This window comes from Sander lucioperca, chromosome 13 (assembly GCF_008315115.2).
Source record: "Sander lucioperca isolate FBNREF2018 chromosome 13, SLUC_FBN_1.2, whole genome shotgun sequence".
NCBI classification, from domain to species: domain Eukaryota; kingdom Metazoa; phylum Chordata; class Actinopteri; order Perciformes; family Percidae; genus Sander; species Sander lucioperca.
Genome location: NC_050185.1, coordinates 33,988,183 through 34,008,703, shown reverse-complemented (window position 1 = coordinate 34,008,703; position 20,521 = coordinate 33,988,183). Strand labels below are relative to the sequence as shown.

Genomic DNA, 20,521 nt, shown 5'->3' with positions numbered 1-20,521 from the left:
TTCCAGCTTTTTAAATGTGAATATTTTCTAGTTTCTTCTCTCCTCTGTGACAGTAAACTGAATATCTTTTTCTGTTTTGGACAAAACAAGACATTTGAGGACGTCCTCTTAGGCTTTGGGAAACACTGATCCACATTTTTCACCATGTTTTGACATTTTTATAGATCAAACAACTAGTCGATTAACCGAGAAAATAATCAACAGATTAATCGACTATGAAAATAATCATTAGTTGCAGCCCTAATTCTAACCCTGGAAATGCTGTTTGTCACAACTCCAAATGCATTCACTTAAAAGGGATAGTCCGGATATTTTGAAGTGGGGTTGTATGAGGTACTTATCCATAGTCAGTGTATTACATACAGTAGCCTAGATGGCAGCACATCCCCAGTTTGGAGAATCAGGGAGGAAAGACACGAAAGCTAATCAATGTAGGCTACTGCTGTGGATGGAAGCAGCAGCTAAACATATTTGAGCCTACTGTTGCTATTGCACTACTTCACTTGATACTTGTTTACACTATACTTATATTTACACTTTTTTTTTCTGCTGCTTGTATACATGTTTGTAATTTGTTTTGTATGTTGTTGTTTGCATCTTATGAGTATGATGCCTTGTCATTCATTCTTTTGTTTTGCGCTGAGGACCAAATTTTGTGCAGTACACTGCACTGTAATGGATGGCAATCTTATTTATTATCTTGATTCATTATAAGTTGTTTAATTGCTGGAAAAATAGATGCAAAGCAGGAAGGAAAAGAAGGCTAGCTGCGATGTATGGTGTACCAATGTTAGATAGGATAATCCACAAGGGGACAACAGTTGTCCAACTTTGTTACAGTGTCAGATCAGACAATATGAACCATTGTCATTGCAGCAGTTTAGGAGTCTCAGACACTGTAGATAAAGGCGAATCCTAGGTGTGATGTGGATCCAGGTTTGAACTTTACTATGTTAAAAAAGAAGGTTATAATATTATTATAAAGTATTCTGATTTGCCGACCAGTTTTAAGAACACCACCTTTTGGAGCACGGATTGCTGTTTTGCAAATGGTAACACAGTTTTGGTGTTAATGTCACCTATTCTCAGAAGTGGGCTTTTGTTTCTCACAATGCATCAGGACTATTTGAATGCACTATATAACTGCTGCTATTGAACGTGGACTGCTGCACATCCTTTGTGCAAAACTGTTGTATACAATCGTCACTCAAACACAAATCCTCTTTTTCATGTATGTAGTGCTATATTTTTATGTATCTATCTTTCATATACCATATCTCATTACTTTTTCTGTGCAATACTGTTGGATGAACTTGTTACTTTTACACACTATCCTCTGTGTCATATACATTTTATTTTTTATCTGTCATTCCATCTAACATGTTATTCTCATTTTATCTTATTTCATGTTTATATAGTGTTACTGCTGAGCTGACCCATTCAGTCGTCCAAAGTATTGCATTGTACCGTTGATCTTGTGTTAATTATGACTAATAAAGTAAATGAAACTGAACTAATGGGAAAAACTGGAAAATCCTGAATGTTACACAATTTATTTTAGGCAGTACATTTAACATTGTTTTTTAAAGTGTCTCTCGCAAATCATCCAACTATTTGGAAGTGCAGTACTAAATTGCTGCAGTACCTATGCGTGAATCATCCCTGAGTGCAAAAATAAATCTGGGTTCTGCAAAGCCTCCTAAGATTTGAAAAAGAGAATAACGTGAGTCTGAAATTAATAGTAGACATGCGAGAGTGCTGTGGTCACATGAAATAGAGAAGGCAAATTGAAATCCTGGGGGCTGAGGGTGAGTGTTTACTGCTGCACCCCGGCAACATACCTGCCAGCCAGGGGCAAGTCGAGGCATGACTTGAGACATGGGCACAGGAACACACACACACACACACACACACACACACACAGTAAAGTGTAGTTGTGGAAACGGTTGCGTTTCTTCAGCAGTGGTCACTTGTAAACAGAGCCGTGAGAATTGCTTCTACAGCAGGTAAGATCAGCACTCATCTATCCACATATAAACACTTTTATACATGACAGCACCAATAGTTACTTTAGACACTGCTGTTATTTACATGAGTGCAAACATTTTTCAAGTTGTGTTAAGCCAATCATACGGAGGTACACAGAGCTTTCAGCCTGTGGTCAGCAGAAGAGTTTACTTTACGTAGAGCCCATCAGCTACAAAACTCAATGTTTGGATGTTCACCCACTCATGGACATGTCTTTCTTAATGTGATCCAGCCTCAAAAAAATCCAATTGAAATGAATAAAAAACAGGAATAATTATCTGAAAACTATTGGCTTTGGCTGGAGCATGACTGCCTCAGTCATTGGTAAACTCTGGAGTCATTTAACTGTTTATTTTTAAATATTAGTATTTGCTAATCAGTCTTTACTGTTATGGTAACCTGTTAAAATGGCAGAGCCATATAGAAAAACAGACAAACCTTTGACTTATTCCCAGTGGGAGGAGCATAAAAGTAAAGGCAGGGCTTTTGAAAAGAAAGAATTTGAACCCAGCATACCTTCAGACAAATCGTTTCTCTACCTTGTCAACATATTCTATGATAAATTAATGATTTCAATAGTACAACTAAGAGAAAAATGATTGACATGTCAATGCCATCAGCGAGCTCTTACGTGTTTGGTAAGTTATCCTTGTTTATCCTTAAATTAGCATAGAAATGACATTCAAATGAGGTGCCTGGATACTTTAGCCAAACTGTAACAAAGTCCTAAAGTTCACTGGTCTATTTCTTGGCTGAACCTGCCTGCTCAGAGCCAGAACATAAGTTTTTTTTATAGAATAATCAAAGAAATGTTTTTAGTGGGCTTTGGTGCTAGTAGGTGGATTTTTTTTTTTTTTTTGGACAAAGCCAGGCTAGTCGTTTCCCTCGGTTTCAAGTCTTTGTGCTAAGTTAACTGGCTGCAACCTTATATGTAACAGACAGACAAGTGACATCAATCTTCTCATTCAAGTCTTGCCAGAAGCAAATGAAATTTCCAAAAAGGTCAAGCAATTTCTTTAAGCAATTACTTGTGCATCAGTGTGTATACTACGTCGTTCATTTCACAGCATATACTGCATTACGGATTCCTGGTGGTGAATGTGATTGGGGTTGCTGTGCAGGCAGTGTTGTTAGCCGATTGTTCTTCCCACCAATCACTACCTACACTACCAGTACAACCACCACCACATACAACCGCTCAGCCATTTAGCTTCCAGACTGAGCTGTACACAGATGAATGTCTGAACTGATAAAAACACAAAATAGACACCTGCTTAGCCCACAGACACATTGAGAAAGTACAGTTTAATTTTAAGAGAGCCTCGCTGACGGGAAAAAAAATAAAAAAATATTGGTTTTACACAAGTATCCTGGCGCAGAAAGCAGCACACTTTTTACAAAAAGGAAATTAGCTAATTCAGCCAAATGTAACTAGAACTTGATGTAATGAAAATAAAGGGAACCAAAACTTAGAGCTGATGTGGACGCATTTATTTCTTTTCAATGGCAGTTAATGTTACTTCATTTACACTTTTAGTTTAATTTTAGTTTAAAAAAAAAAAAACATTTAGAAGAGAGAATCATTTAAAATACTTGAATATTGAAAGTTTAAAAACATGCTTAAACAGCATTACTTTAAATCACACACAAATAACAAATATGTAAACCTGTCCTGAAACGGTTTTGATCTGGCATCATGGCAGCCATTCCTGCTTCTGCCCCGAGCAGTAACCCAATTCTTGTTCTAGGACGAAGTTTGGGCTCACTCTAGGATCGGAATTGGCTGACCCAGTGGTACTTGTCAACACGAGGCCCAGTGAAGGTGAATGTGGCTCCATATGACTTGAAGCCTTTCTGGCTTGAGAACTGGGAGGTTGGACCTCCAACTGGGGGAGGCAGAGGTGGGAATGCATCCCCAGCGAAGGCTTTCCGCTTCTCCCTAAGCCAGGTCTGAGGAGCGCCTGGAGAATACTCACTGAACTGAGAACGAGAGGAGCAAAGGGTTAGAGGACAGCAATAGAATAGACTTCTAGAAACAGCCAAGGCCAAACATTTGTTAACCATCAACTCTTTCCAGCTGTAAACTACCATACGTTTATGGGGCTACAGCTCTTTTGACTGCTCCAAGAAAAGCAGAAAAAGCCCAAGTTCCCTCAAAAAGGTTAATTCGGCAGAATTAAAATGTCCTGCAGTCAAAAGATTGGACTGTGTTCAATTCTTCAGCATTTATTAGAAGATGAAGCAGTTGATTTACTGGCAATCTGTGTTCCAATTCTCACACATTTAAAGAGCTTATAGAAACCTAAAATACGAAAGGCCCAGATATGCAACGACCAGACGAGGACATTGATGGACAATTTAGCAAAACTCCATATCCAACATTTAAAATTAATTTTACAATATCTGTACATGGTAACTACGTTAAGACTACAAAGAGATGATGGTTACAGTTAATGAAACCAAGATGTATTCAACCTACCCGGTAGACGCTGTTGGGGTTGCTAACAGTTGGGATGGTTTTGTGCTCAGGGTTTGTGGTCAGGATTGGAGCAGGACAGAGAGCTGATAGGTTGTTACAACTCATGCTACTACTCATGCTACTACTCATGCTGTTGTTACTCATGCTGTTGTCTATGCCCCCCTCTTCCTCGTCTGAAGAGCTTCCTGATTGGACGTCAAGGCTGGCCCGCTCCACGGCATCATGGATGCGGCGGGAAAATTCCCCATCCCCACGCCGACAGCTGTCCACCACCGAGATGCAGAATGGAGTGCTTTGTTCACCATACCTGCAAGGAGGATGCCGATAATTAGATGTCTGTACCCTCAACGTGAAGCTAGAGCTAGCAGATGATTAGCTTAGCATAAAGACTGGAAACCGGGTAAAATAGCTAGCCTGACTCTCTAAAGTTTTAGAAACTCCCACTTACCAACAATTTTGAAGCTTACTGATTTAACATGTAGGATCTCACTGGTTTAATTCATACACAAACCAAAATGTAGGCTAACTGTTAGATGTGGTTCTCTTAATACATCCATGGGTTTTACGGGAAATTATATATTGGAAGCATTTCTTGGTTGTGTCTAGATGTTACTGAAGCTGCAGTTTTTGGTGAACACACGCCTCACGACATGCAGCTCCTCTGTGCCTCTGAACTTGTGATCTCACTACAAGTCTTATCATGCTCTACAGAGTTAAGCGGTCTGACCTGCAGGACACCTCTCCAGGGTCGACCCACACCGTCAGCTCCTGGGGAAGGCCCAGATCCTCGTACTGCACCATGCTCCGCTTGCAGGCCTGCTGTAGCACCGGGTCCTGCAGCCGCACACGGTTCATACGGAGACACCTGAAACATACAAAAAAAACAACTCCGCTTTAGCAATATTAGATGTAGGACTTCTTGCATTTTCACAGATCTTGTTGAAAATTGAGTTTAAGTTTAATTTCAATGGGTTGGTTCACCAAGATTAACACTCCAGTTTCTGCAAAACCCCGTGAGTGTTTTGAATGGAGCAGTTTTGTGGTTTATGAATTTAACATTTGTCTGAGAGAAAATGTAATATTTCTTCTGTCAAAAGTTGGCTTACATATAGACTAGCTTTGATTTAAGTCAATGACAAATTGGACCAAAACAGTTCCTCTTTTCAAAAAGTTTAGACCTTAAAATATTCCTAAAATGTTTATGACAATATGCTACTAAATTCATGTTGTATTTTTTATATTTAATTTACCAGTTTCTTCTTTTATTTGATTGCTTTAGCTTATTTTACTTGGGTTAGTTACTATGACACACAACACACACACCACACACACTTTACTGACCTGTAGGCCTGTCCCTTGGTGGGTGCACCTGGGTGCCAGTGGTTCTTGTAGTTCTCAAACAGAACGGAGGTGAGGACAGAGGCGAAGCGCTCCCTGCTATCATTATCCAGACATCCATATCTCTTAACCAGCCGAGCAACAAAGAACACAGCAGCAGCAATCTCCTCCTTCATGGCTACACGCAACTCTCTAACCCTCTAGTTTAACAAACTTGACAGCAAACTCAAACCTGTCCTTTTAAAAACCTCTGCAGAGAATAAAACATGTGTAGGGTGATCCTACTGTTATAGAAAAAATACCATAAAACTGACAAGACAAACTGGAAGCAAGACAACTTAAGCAAACATATTTGCTGCTGGAAGAACTCAGCTTTGATTTGGAATGCTTTTACACCAATGAAACAACAAAATGTATATATCTTAATCTGTGTATGAAGCAGCAGCTTGTTCAGTAGAGAAGCCTCACATACATCAGACACTAAAAGAGTCACTCCCTCCTTAGTTTCGCATGTGGTTTAATAAAATCACCGTTCAGCTGTGTGACAAGCTCACACACCTGAAGCTGGTTGACTTAATGACTATGTGTGTTTGTGTGTGCAGCACTGTCCAAATGTGAAGACATACAGAGGACCATTTTATGGAACAGTATGACTCTCACAATTAGACACTAGATTTGTGTCTAAAATACCAGCAGAGGAAATATTGAAGGGTCAGTTAACCCAAAGTACAAAAAAAAACAAAAGCAGAGTTAAATTTTGGTTTTGAAGTTTGATGCAGTAAAAACTATTTAAAAAAAATAGATTTTCTTAATGGCGGTTGACAGTATTTTGTTATATGGGGTGATAAAAAGAGGCATCCAAAATTCCCTCCGTTAAAACCTTTGGCTCTAATGGCCTATATGTCTCTAAAACGAAACAAGAATTTTCAACCTGGCTTTATCCAGTTTATCTGTTCTGGAATTTTATGCAAATTAGCACATATTTGCATATCAAAACATCACATCACAAAAAAACTTCTAATACAAAAAGAATTGCCTTAAAGCAGGGGTGTCAAACTCATTTTCACTAGGGGCCACCCTGGAAAAAGAGAATCACACCAAGGGCCACACATGTAGAGTTTATTGACGTGCTTTTGTTACTGCATGTCACTTTTTTAAAACATTTTGGTAGCTTTGTTTCCTCTTTTTTGTGGTTTTCTCAGACATTTGTCACCTTTTTTTAAATTTGTTGCTTTTTCCGACATTTTTGTACGGTTTTTGTCGCATTTTTGTTGACATGAAGCCCTGCAAAAGTCATCAAAAGAGTTCCTCATCATAGAATTTAGCAAATCAAGCAAAACAATGATACATTTTCTTTAACAACAACAACAAGTTCCACAGCCTGAATATGAAAAGTCTCTGCTTCTGGGGGAATTTCTAAGTCTCTGAGTTGGCAAATCTGCCATATTCTGCTTTGAATGACAGGTAATTGCAGTTTAAAAAAACACTTTACTGTGTTTTTGGTTTGGCACACAACTAGGCGGGCCAAAATTTATTGTGAATCCAATACGGGCCGGATCTAACTCTGCAAGGGGACGAATTTGGTCCGCGGGCCTTGAGTTTGTGCCTTAAAGCTTTAGTGCGTAGTTTCTGTCTCCCCCATGAGGAATTCTAAGTAATGACAACAAAACACATGATACAAGCCTCCGTGACACGGAGGATTACAAAAACATGATGGACTTTTCAGAAGAGGTCACCTTTGCTTGATTTGCTGCGCGCAAAAGTCGGCGGAAGACACCATTTTGTAAACATAGCCATACTGAGAAATACAGAATTTTGTGGCGAAAAACATCTATATCTTTTACAATTTACTAGTTTTGGAAAATACCATATTCATAAGGAAATGGTCAGGTGTACATTTAATAGAATATAATGAATTTAGGCAATATAGCACAATCTTATGTTAAAAACAAAACAACCTATCAAGACCTTTAAGTTATTTAACGATTATAACATGATGCATAGTATAAGAAACGTATAATAAAATGTAAATGCAATTTTTGTTTTTATGGTTTTATCTTTTTTGTCTTTATGTCTGTTTGTACCTCTGTATATGAGCATGGGTACAATAAAGAAATATATATATATATATATATATATATATATATATATTAGTGGTGGGCCGTTATCGGCGTTAACGTGCTGCGTTAACGTGAGACTCTTATCGGGCGATAAAAAAAATATCGCCGTTAATCTATTCTCAAAGTTGGGTTGGGAGCTGGGTCTATACTACGCAAGCTATGATGACTTTCACCTTGATATTTTAGCGCGGATGTATACCTAGCCGAATTGCACTGTAGGGGGCGAGAAGGAGTCTTCGAACCTGTGAAATTACCACATCAAACGTGACGTGCTAACATGGACGCAGCTATGAAGCCGCCGGGTTTGCTTCAGGGAAAATTTATTTTTAAGAAGCTTCCCAATGGAAACCTCGACAAGACTAAGGTTGTTTGCACCTTGTGCAAGGCGGAATTAGTTTACTGTAGGAGTTCTTTCAGTCTCAAGTACCACCTAAACGCAAAGCATCTCCTAGCTAATGCGGAAGATGCCGGGCCAAGCACTGATGTAGCGCAGGGGAAGAGTCGTCGTCAAACTACTATGTTTGAGTGCAACCGAGGCAAGCCCATCAGCACAACTCTATCAGCCAAGCTAACTAATCTCCTCGCTCAGTGGATTGCCACCAGCTGCCGGCCCATCAGCGTGGTTGAAGATGATGGGCTCGAGCTTGTTCTCCAGGCGGCCACAGGTGACCCATCTTACAAACTACCTGCGAGGCGAACTATCATGAGGAGAATACATATGAAGGTAAATATGGTGCAAAACGGGAGAGCTTGTAGAATACGATGTGAGAACTTGCAGAACAAAAAATCTGAACTTGTATGTTAAAATTTGCACTTGTAAAAATTTAATTTGCACTTGTAAAAATAAAATTTGCACTTGTAAAAAATATTCACACACATGTGATCTGAATTTGAAGTCATACAAAGAAAAAAAACATGAGCGCTTGTAAAAAAAATCTGAACTTGTAAGTTGAAATTTGCACTTGTAGAAAATGTTCACACACCTGTATTCTGAATGTGAAGTTACAGAAAAAATATTCACAAATGTGTAGATTGATATTTACATGAACACAATGACAGCTGCAAACTTATAATGCAACATTTACTCGTATACTACTCTGGTTCATTTTCCATCACAACCACAACTCAGTGATTACAACCTCTCGAATCTGTCACTGCAACTTCACATATGTGCTCTCTCGCATCACAAAGTGGCGAATCTGCGCACCTCGACTTTCACAACACTCTTGACGATACATTTGGTGCAAAACTAATTTGTACCTGTGGACTTAGGCTGTGGAGCTCTGAGCTAACGGAACGGGAAAAGCCTTCTTATATACAGTCTATGGGAAAATCAGGGTTTCTATCGCCAGATGAGGGACAACTCTGTCCGGCTTATTTATGTAGCATGGAAACTTGGTGGAATAGCATGCTAGCGTTAGCTAGCTAACTAGCAGCCAGCCCGCTTCTAAATAAATACCTTTTAATTGTCTAAACACTTTTTAACAGTCAAACTAAAACACTGGCGGTGAGCTCCACGGCCTGCAGCCGCAGACGGACCGTCATCAGTGGGGATCGACCAGCGTAGCAACACTGCTTTTGCCAGAAAGCTTCGCTGCCGACCTCGACCTGCAGTCGGAGCTCCAGCGGGACACGGAGAGCCCCACATCCGGTAGCAGCGGCCCATCCCCCGGCCATGACCAGAGCTTGCTTTGCTGATGTTGTGCATCCCTGCTAAGAATTGCACCCGCTTGGGCAGAAACAATCATTTCTGCAGAATTCATTGCTGCCGAAAATTGCATCTAGGTAGCAAGGAAATGCTACTACAGAGTCTGATAAAACATTGATGTCTCTAAACCTTCTAAAATTCTAATAATTATTGATGAACATGACAAAGAGATTTACTATTGCCTAGTTTTTAAACAGTACTTTGCCTTATAAAATCATAATTTTCCCTAGTGGATGCAATTCTCGGCAGGGATGCGAAACTTGGCACCTGTTACCCACTGATGACGGTCCGTCTGCGGCTGCAGGCCGTGGAGCTCACCGCCAGTGTTTTAGTTTGACTGTTAAAAAATGTTTAGACAATTAAAAGATATTTATTTAGAAGCGGGCTGGCTGCTAGTTAGCTAGCTAACGCTAGCATGCTATTCCACCAAGTTTCCATGCTACATAAATAAGCCAGACAGAGTTGTCCCTCATCTGGCGATAGAAACCCTGCTTTTCCCATAGACTGTATATAAGAAGGCTTTTCCCGTTCTGTTAGCTCAGAGCTCCACAGCCTAAGTCCACAGGTACAAATTAGTTTTGCACCAAATGTATCGTCAAGAGTGTTGTGAAAGTCGAGGTGCGCAGATTGGCCACTTTGTGATGCGAGAGAGCACATATGTGAAGTTGCAGTGACAGATTCCAGAGGTTGTAATCACTGAGTTGTGGTTGTGATGGAAAATGAACCAGAGTAAAAAAAAAAAGTATACGAGTAAATGTTGCATTATAAGTTTGCAGCTATCATTGTGTTCATGTAAATATCAATCTACACATTTGTGAATATTTTTTCTGTAACTTCACATTCAGAATACAGGTGTGTGAACATTTTCTACAAGTGCAAATTTCAACTTACAAGTTCAGATTTTTTTTTACAAGCTCTAATGTTTTTTTTCTTTGTATGACTTCAAATTCAGATCACATGTGTGTGAATATTTTTTTACAAGTGCAAATTTTATTTTTACAAGTGCAAATTTTAACATACAAGTTCAGATTTTTTGTTCTGCAAGTTCTCACATCGTATTCTACAAGCTCTCCCGTTTTGCACCATATTTACCTTCATAAATACATGACCAGCACGCCGCAGAGAAAGCCGCAAAAGATGAGAAGATGGTAGAGGCGAGGTGTGTAGCACTGACTGGGGACCATTGGACATCTGTCAACAACGATAACTACCTCGGCGTTACTGTACACCTCATCGATGCCAGCTGGGAACTTCACTCCTTCGCTTTAGGTAGGCTACGTTATGTAATTTTAAATTACTTAATTTAATTACTTAGCCTATTAATTACCACGACACCACGAATTACCACCACATTGTTTGCTTCTTGATGATTGCTAGTTGTTAACTACTAGTAGTGAACTTATTCTGATCTACTTTGTCTGTCCGTTAGGTGTGATGAAAACAGAGGAGCGTCACTTTGCAGAAGCGTGTGCGAGGCAGTTTCTCGACGTCGCTAATCAGTGGGGGATAGCTGACAAAATCAGCACTATTGGAACAGACAGTGCTCCTAATATGGTGGCAGCAGGGAGGATACTGCCATTCGAGCATTTGCCCTGTGTTGCGCATGTTGTACAGAGAGCTATTGTAATGTCACTTCGGGAAGGTGGTTTTGATGGTGCACTGGCCAAGTGCCGTAAAGTGGTCGGACATTTCAAACACAGTCCGGCCAACTCAGACGAGCTGAGTGTCCAGCAAGCCTCCCTTGGACAAGTTCAGGAGCCACTCGTGCAAGATGTTCCAACACGGTGGAATTCCACCCTTGAGATGATCAAGCGCGTGATGCGCAACAGAGACGCACTGCACACAACGCTGTCTCAGCAGAAGCACAATCTGGCCCTCCCAACAAATGCTGAATATGAGAAGTTGGCAAAGCTAGTGAAACTGCTGGCCTTAAATGTAATGTGATTAAGAACTTTAAAAATGTGTAATCTGAGTTAAATGAATCAGTCATTAATTATTTATTGCTCTGTGTGTGTGTGTGTGTGTCTGTGTGTCTGTGTCTGTGTAGGTACATCACTGAGCTCCTTGGTGGGGATAAGTATGTATCCTGCTCTGTGGTTCTACCTGCCCTGTGCCACCTCCAGCACGCGATGAAGATCTCAGATGATGATCCTGCCTATATTGTGCGATTCAAGGCTGCCTTCACCAAGGACCTCAACCAGCGGAGCGAGAAAATAAACCTGGAATGGCTTAAGGTATATCAGACTGACCAGAAGATAACTGCATTGTTTGACCATTATAGACTGTTAAGCCAGTAGATCGGTCAATGAATAGATTGAGTCATGAAGAAATATGGAGGTTGGATTTGGAAAGTGAAATTTTCATCAATCAATAATTATTATTTTTTTTTATTCATCAAAGGTGGCGACTGCTGTAGATCCACGATTTAAGGACCTCAAGTGCTTGCCCAGAGCAGAGAGGGAGCCAGTGTGGGCAAAGCTAAGTGAGTTGGTGAAGGGAGAAGAACCTGCTCTGCAGCCACTCGGGGAGGAGAACCCTGAGCCACCCAAGAAGAAAACAGCCCTGCTACTGATGGGATCAGACTTAGAATCAGATGAGGAGACACCAGAAGACAATACTGTGGAGAGGTACAAGGTAGAGCGCAGTGCCAGTCTAGATCAGTGTCCACTGAAGTGGTGGTCGGAGCACACTGCTGTCTATGGTAAGATGGCCCACATTGCCCGTAAATACTTGGGGACTCCTGCCACAACTGTCCCATGCGAGAGACTTTTTTCTTTAGCAGGCCATATTGTGCAGAAGAGGAGATCTAGTTTGTCACCAGAAAATGTGAACAAGCTGGTCTGCCTGAGTGACTGGTGGAAGAAGGAGAAATAGAGCTTGGACTGATTGACACAAAGCTACTGACTGTAAAACAGTTCATCACGACCTCTTATGTAGGCCTACAGTTCAAAATTCATGTTTAACTGAATAAACAGTAAACACAAGTACATCTTATTGAACATGATTTATTTTCATCACCAATGAACGTAGTAGAACAGCTTTCTCAAGCAGTTTGTGATGCATTTTGGAAATAGGAGATGAGCCCCTGGTCTAATGCGCCACCTGGCTTGAGAAACCGGTTCTCAGACTTACTTTTAGTCATTATTTGGGTAGCACACATATTCTGAATGCCTTCGGCGATAGCATATATATATATATATATATATATATATATATATAGATATAGATATAGATAGATAGATAGATAGATAGATAGATAGATAGATAGATAGATAGATAGATAGATAGAAAGAAAGAAAGAAAGAAAGAAAGAAAGAAAGAAAGAAAGAAAGAAAGAAAGAAAGAAAGAAAGAAAGAACATTTACTTGTAAAAATCTTCTTCCTGCCAACCCTGGCTACCGAAATCTGGTGCCACTGATGTCTGCGCTTCTCTCTGATGCTCTGAAACAGACGATACAGGCAACACAAACACCGCTGCACGTGACGCTAGTTAACACTATACTCGACAGCAGCTAACGTTAGCCTAGCGCTAGCTAGTAGCTGGATTAAACACGGTTACAATGCTGACAGCTAACGCTAAACGGTGTAAAGTTTGACTGTGTTTTACTGTAGAGGATTCAACACCGGGATATAACAATGTGCAGCTGCCGTCGGAAAAACAACACAGACGGTGCGTTCAATGAAACTGGTAAACTACAGCCTCATGGTGCATTTGAAGTTATTGTAAATGTCCTTTTCCCATCTGGTGGTTGTTTTTGTCGTTCAACAGCAATTTACTAGTGAAATAAGTTATTGTTATACATTATTATTAAATCATTTAATTTTGACCATATGGCCTTAGCAATAAACAAGCCGTTCTTTAATGTCACTGACTGTTGTTTAGTACCCTTTTTTTTTCTTTTCTTTTTTTACTTACTTAAAAAGTATCGGTTCAGGCACCGTTAATTATGTATGCGATTAATTTAAATTAATTAATCACAGAGTATGTAATTAATTAGATTACATTTTTTTAATCGATTGACAGCCCTAATCTATCTATCTATCTATCTATCTATCTATAATATATCTATCTTGTAATCACTGAAAACAAGTAGGCCTACAGAACCTCATTTGCATAGAGACGGATGAAAGGTCCCGCCCCTATGACGTCACGATGGAACGCCTTTGATGCCGTTCTAGAAAGCAAACATAGAATGCTTAGGTTGCTTGGACAACTGCAGCAGAGTAATGTTTCTGTAGTAACGACAGACAACAGAAACTGAAAAGTAAGGATCGTCTTGTGAGATTACATTTTTTATTTTTTTTTTATCAACCGTCATGGATTCAATAGGACTCCAAGTGATCGCTTATGTGAAATTCCCTCCAATCAGAGACTGTGACATAAACATTGGCCCTTATGTGAGGTCTTTGGTTAGAAATTATTGGGACGCGGTGGTATCTGGCACACATAGCAAGTGTAGTATGACTTTGCTTGTTGACTTATGTCAGCACATTGTAAACATGTCTTGCACGATTATCCAGGAAGCTATAAAACATGTCACTTCAGACTGGCACAGGAAAGCCCCTCGGATATTCAACCATGTTAACCCGAGACAGTGTTTCTTCGGCATCAATGAGAATGATGTCCTGGCTAACATGAACAACACCCTTCCATGGATTTTTGCTGATGCTTTTAATTACTCGACACATATTTGCTGTCAGAGCTTAGACGAATTCATCCGGCTAGCTTCCAGCGAGGTGACGGGAAAAGTCAACTCTCGCATAGCTGTGTTAATGGAATCCCACAGTTTGCCTTTGACAGCCAATTTGGAGTGTAACTGCATTCCTTTCACAACTCTTAACACCATGATTGGTCTAGTTACTCAAACACTAAGATGCATGCACCAATCGAATTATCAGTGCACAGTGAGCAAAAACTCAGAGAGGGCCACTATTTCCACAGCCTTCCACCACATCGATGCAGCGGAAAAGCCACTGCATATGGTCATAGAGCATGGGCCCTGTGACATAACCTATTCTACTTTCAACAAAGAGGCCGTGGAAATACTGACAGAGATTACAGAGTTTTGGCACCCAACTGTTACAGATGAAAATGCATGGTTCTGGTGTGACGATTTGGAAGGCTGGGTATCCAATGAAAGCTCTAATGATATCGGATCAAATTGGAGTGCAGACGATAGGTCTCCTAATGAAGAAGGCCTACCTGACATTAACAGTGAGAGGCTGCAGAGTTTCGAGCACACAGATACACAGAACCAATGTGAGAACTTGATCAGCCAGGCATCAGTTGAAAATACTGACATTGAACCAGCATTGAAGGCAGCTTCCCGTCCTGTTGACTCCACAGTTGTTTCTTCTGACACATGTAGTTCTGAGTCAGATCATGACACAAAGCACAGATTGGTCGTCCTGCTGCTTACAGGGTTACTATTGCATACCACAGAGAAGGCCCGGACATCACTGCTCAAAGCAGATTTCAATAAAGTCATACTGGAACTGAGAGATAAGGCACTGAGAGAGATCAAGCTCGCCGACATTGTTATCAACTTGAAACATCAAACTGTTAAGAAGATCTACAAGGCTCTGTTCGCAGACCTGCGTCGGGAGCTCAGTTCAGCAGAGGGGCTTCTGAAAGCCATGGGATCACAGGATCCCATGGCTGAAGATCTTGTTATCCAGACCCTGAAGACTCACCTGACTGTGCCCGCCCCAACTCCAAAGAAGAACGCTGTTTTCCGGTTCTTCTCATATTTGGGCAAAGCTACTGTGAAGCTCTTCAATGGTTGCTTCAGTGGTAGCTCCAACTCTTAGATGACATCCCCCCCCTCCCTTTTTGAGTCAGGCAGTTAAAGCCATTTCAGCTCAGAGCCACACCTGGACAGTCAAATAAGAAAACATCTCCTCACAATGAGAACAACTCTACAGATGTTCTCCTTATGACGTGAAAACATACAGATTGATTGGACTGTAAAAATTCACAAGAAAAAGTCAATAAAACTAATTGTGATAATTACCAAAGATTTTGATTTGTTTTTGCTTTAAAAAAGGTGCAATATGTAACTTTTCCGTATTTTATATGTATAAAACGACTAGACCTAAATTTAGTTAAAATTGTGTACTTACATTACCCAAAATGTTCAAACCCAGAGAAATGTCATTTTATTCAAGGGAACTGTCTGTTACAAGTGGTGCCTGTCAATAGTCATCTCCCCTTTATGTAGCGTCAGTGTTGTGGTAGTCTGACCAGAAGCTTCCATAAATTTACTTTTTATCCAGTTTTAAGCCTTTTTGTTTCTAGTACTTTTCCTATTTTTTGTTATTGACTGTTGCATTGCGCTCGATGGTGTTTTAAGCCCTCATCATCTCCTTCCAGGCAGCGCTGCGACCGTTGATTTCAAGGCACCTAACCCTAACCATTCCCTAACCTAATCCTAGTGCCTTCCAGGCAGCGCTGCCTGGAAGGAGATGTTGGGGGCCTAAAACACCGATAAACTTGCATTGCTTTATTTTTATTGCCTCTTAATAGGTTTATTGTAAGCACCAAACACCTAGGCAAATACCTTGTATATGTAAAAACCTATATGGAAATTAAACTGTTTCTGAATTGAGAAAATGGATCTGCAGATTAATCAATAAATATTTGCTAGTTGCAGCTCTATTCTTTATTTTTTCATATTGCCCGTTTTAGGTTATAATTCTAGAACGGCTATATATTTCCGTTTTACGTCAAGGTTTTTCTGGGGGGAAAAAGTCACTTTCATTCAACAGCTCCATCCTGTGGTGAAAAGCAGAAAATACACAATGTCATGGAGAAGCTGGGTTTTACTGGCTGATCCAAACCATTTGAAAATTCACTCTGATCTTTTAAACATCCTTTTTTTTTAAATGAACATTAAATATTAAAATCAAGGAAATTGATTGTACCAGTCTAACTGAACAAGCAAGAAGACACAAACTGACACAGAAACAATCACAGCATATATTTTATTTGAGTGAACATTTAATTTACATAAAGCTGAACCCATTCTGTCAGATATTAAAAAAAAAAAATAATCCTCCCCACTTAAAACTTCCATCATAGGAATTCATCAAGTGAACAAGCGTAAAGGTTATAGACAGCAACGATACACCAAAGTGCAAACAAGTTGAAGTTCAGAGGAGATTAGGCAAAACGAATTTATAGATTTTCCTCTCCTGTCAGACAACCACACAGATGCAGATTTGTCAGTCAATATGTATTTTAAAATCAGAATAACGAAACATTTCGACTGATACCTCTGAAACATCTCGAGAGAAGTGGGACATGAATTACTCTCCTTTAAAAAGACCTCCATTAAGATGGTTTAGTAGAGAATTCACTACTATGAATCAATTTATAAAGTCATAAACTAAATGTCTAGAGAAAACAATTTCCGAAGCAGGTTTTTAGAATGGGATCAGGAGGAATGACGCTGACTGGTCGAAATCCAATAATCAATGCTAAATTAATGGCCAATATCTTCTTAATTTGATCAGTGTAACAGTGCTTTTGTTTCGTGCAACATGAGACAGGGAAACTGTGCTCTAGATAGGAGAAAAAAAAAAAAAAAAAGTAAAAACACGATTCAGTCAGAGGCAGAGAAACCTGTCTGAAGGGAAAGTGGGACACATTTTATACTACTTCTGAGGTAAAACAACAGAAAAACATCAAATAATCAACCGCCCACTGACCTTTACTTCAAATTGTACACGTTCTACTAGTATTTACTTTATTAAAATCTGATTACATGGCACATTTTGCAGAGGCTCTCCTGTGTAGTCAGGGGAGAACAATCACAAGCTCTCTTTCATAAAGATAAAGTGCTATACAATCATTATCCGTTTAAGGAGAAAAACTTCCTCTTTTAAATGGATGGATGGAATTCCTTTATTTTGGAGCGTGAGGATAACACACAGTCAGAGTTGCAACTACTCGTGCATAGTTAGCACTAGCAAGTTAACTAGCAGTCAGAAATAGATTGTATAGCCTATTTCTCTTTTACCATGCAAATGAAATCTTGAATCTTGGTCGACTCGGAGCACTTGGTAACAGTTTAAATCAAAACACAAAAACGGTAACAAAAGAAATATAATAAAACAGACCAGTGTAAGGACTAAATACTTTGTGCAAAAACTCAAAACAGGAATGGGCAGCAACACACGCTTAACTGTTCTCAGGTTCACTCAACAGAGTCAAATAAATAGATAAATCATTTAAAAAGGTCAAATCAGATCAACATGGACGCCCAGATAGCTCAGTTGGTAGAGCAGGCGCCCACATATAGAGGTTTACTCCTCGACGCAGTGGACCCAGGTTCAGCTCCGACCTGCGGCCCTTTGCTGCATGTCATTCCCCCTCTTTCATGTCTTCAGCGGTCCTGTCAAAAATAAAGGCCTAAAATGCCCAAAAATAATAATCCTTAAATAAAAAAAATCAGATCAGCATAAAAAGCAAAGCGCTTTGAAACAATGAGAAAAAAGATAAACCTCTGCAAATGCTTAAACATTAAATTCCCAAATACATGTATGATTCTAAAAGAACTGTTGCCAAAAGGACGTCCTTTTACAACACAAACACGAAGACGAGAATGAACTACAGGACGATCAGAGGCAAACAGAAACTGAAATCCATCTGGACGTGCTAAAGGCTGGACAGTTCATGTAACACTGAACACAAAGTTAACGCACTGCTAGGATGTGACACTGGAGCAATTTATAGTCAACAAGCTGATTAAACTTAATTAAACTGATCGGCACAGTTTATAAGAAGGTAAATGTTTTATAAATGAATCGTAGGTCGCAGTGGTTGATGCTGTGATACTTTGCGGTTCTCAAGTACTATACCTAACTGTAAGGGCTGGGTGTCATTTAAAAATACCAGTAAAAGTACCCCTAAAGTGATACCAATACTTTTTATTACCATTTTTTAAATGTTTTTAAATTACTTTATGCGATACCCATCATGTGGATGGAAGCTTCTCGACAGACTGAACTGCCAACTCTGTCAAATACACCACACCACAGACTGTATGGGTTGTAGCTACTGCGGTAGAGGGCCAATCACACGTCGTATTCATAGACTGTTAATATTAATGGACAATGCATCCGGTTCAGTGAATTGCTGCAAACACGGAAGTGCCTTAAACCTGCATTCTATCTGAATTCCAGCAGGGGGCGACACGTGCGGTTGCAAAAGGAGGTCGGTTTCTGTAGAAGTCTATGAGAAAGTGACCCACTTCTCACTTGATTTGACCTCAGTAAACATTTTCATAATGAGTTCATGGTCTCAATCGCTAGTTTTAAGTCTTCTGCAATACAGAATGATGTTCATTTTTTTGAATTATGGTCTCGTTGATTTTAAAATCGACGATAAAGCAGGGGGTGTTTTAGAGCATGGGTATGATGTGATTGACAATTTGCGGTCTGTCTTACAGTATATGTAATATAACTATTGGACAAAGATATATTTAAAACCTAGCGAAACTAAATCCTACCTCGAATTATGTAGGCTAGCATTCAGCAGCAGTTGCATCCAGATTGCCAGTGAACGTGTGTAACGTAACGTAGAGTGTAAGCAGCGTTGCCAACTCTGTTAACAGTCAGATAGCGCCCAACAGTCTATGGCTCCTCCCTCACTCCACCCTCTCGTCTAAAGTCGTCACATCCGCAACCAAGATGTTGCGCCCGTAACGGCAAACTCGACTCATAGCAGATCTCCACAAACCAATGGGTGACGTCACACATGCTATGTCCATTAATATTATACAGTCAATGGTTGCTTAAATCGAAGAACGCTCGCGGTGATTGGTGCTATGAGCAAAACCACACAGTCGTTTTTTTTAATCTAGATCTGGGTACAAAAAGGATTGAATGCATTCATTGTGATTTTCTTGTATATTTAGTTAACAAATGTTGAACCATTTTGTTGCAAACTGTATCTTTGTCTTTTGTCATGGCTCATGAGCCAGGTCATGACAATATTGTTTGACTAGAGAAGTTTCCATACTACTCAAACTGGGTTATTTCAGTCGATACAGATACCCAGCCCTAATAACTGCTAATAACAGACGGTTTGAATGGCTCAGGAAAGCATGACTGCTGAGGTTACACTGAAAAACATCTCACAAATGCACTGAAATGTATTGAACCTGTTGTTGTTTTTTTAATTTTACCTTCAATATTGAGAACCTTAAGCACAATCTTTGGACAGAGGAGACAACATTATGAACAAGGGATCGACGTACAGTGTGAGACTGTAACAGTACAACTCTCCCAGGACTCCAGGATTGTATTAAAATAACTTTACAGAAAGTTCACCAGAAAGACAGAAATACCCTGGGAACTCCTGACACGATAGACTCCAACACACACTCAAAACCTTGTGACTTTTTAAACCAGCTCCACTCTTCAGCACAAAAGTTTGAGTTGTGTCCCAACTGCACTCTAATTCAACACACAATAAAGCCAACTGGAGTAGCTGCTCATGACCGAATAAAATCTCAGATGTTGTTGCAAACAGCTCAAACCATAGCTCCAGGAAAGAAAGAATTATTAAGTCCTTAAGGTAACTTTTCATATCTGATACTGAAGGTATGGTTGACATTGGGTTTGATTTTGAATTCTGCAATCAGGATCAATAATTTTTTTTGGAGATTTCTGCAGCTGCAAAGACCCAAGACGCATTTCATGGTGAAAGGACATCATGTGCGTTTTTAATCGAGAGCAGAAGAAGAAGCAGGCTGAAGAAAAACCCAATTAACAAAATTGGATTCCTTTGTAGAGGAAAGCAAACTAAGAGGTAACTCAGCAAGTAGTTTAAATATGAAATAA

At 39.8% G+C, this 20,521-nt stretch overlaps 1 protein-coding gene across 1 annotated transcript; it reads right to left on the bottom strand.

The window, feature by feature from the left end:
• Positions 1-3,611: 3,611 nt before the first annotated feature.
• Positions 3,612-6,394, bottom strand: btg4 (B-cell translocation gene 4). The gene is made up of 4 exons (XM_031308235.2): positions 5,849-6,394; positions 5,235-5,372; positions 4,508-4,814; positions 3,612-4,008 (listed from the first exon to the last, which is right to left on the bottom strand). The coding sequence occupies exons 1-4, from the start codon at positions 6,019-6,021 to the stop codon at positions 3,796-3,798; spliced, it is 831 nt and encodes a 276-aa protein (XP_031164095.1). The 5' UTR covers positions 6,022-6,394; the 3' UTR covers positions 3,612-3,795.
• Positions 6,395-20,521: the final 14,127 nt, after the last annotated feature.

What these genes read in the sequence shown, in the direction of transcription:
- btg4 (XM_031308235.2), bottom strand. Translation starts at nt 6,021, where the DNA reads ATGAAGGAGGAGATTGCTGCTGCTGTGTTCTTTGTTGCTCGGCTGGTT. An exon ending in ACCAAGGGACAGGCCTACAG is followed by an intron (nt 5,373 to 5,848) that starts GTCAGTAAAGTG and finishes TGTATGTTTCAG; the next exon opens with GTGTCTCCGTATGAACCGTG. An exon ending in ACCCCAACAGCGTCTACCGG is followed by an intron (nt 4,009 to 4,507) that starts GTAGGTTGAATA and finishes TCTCGTTCTCAG; the next exon opens with TTCAGTGAGTATTCTCCAGG.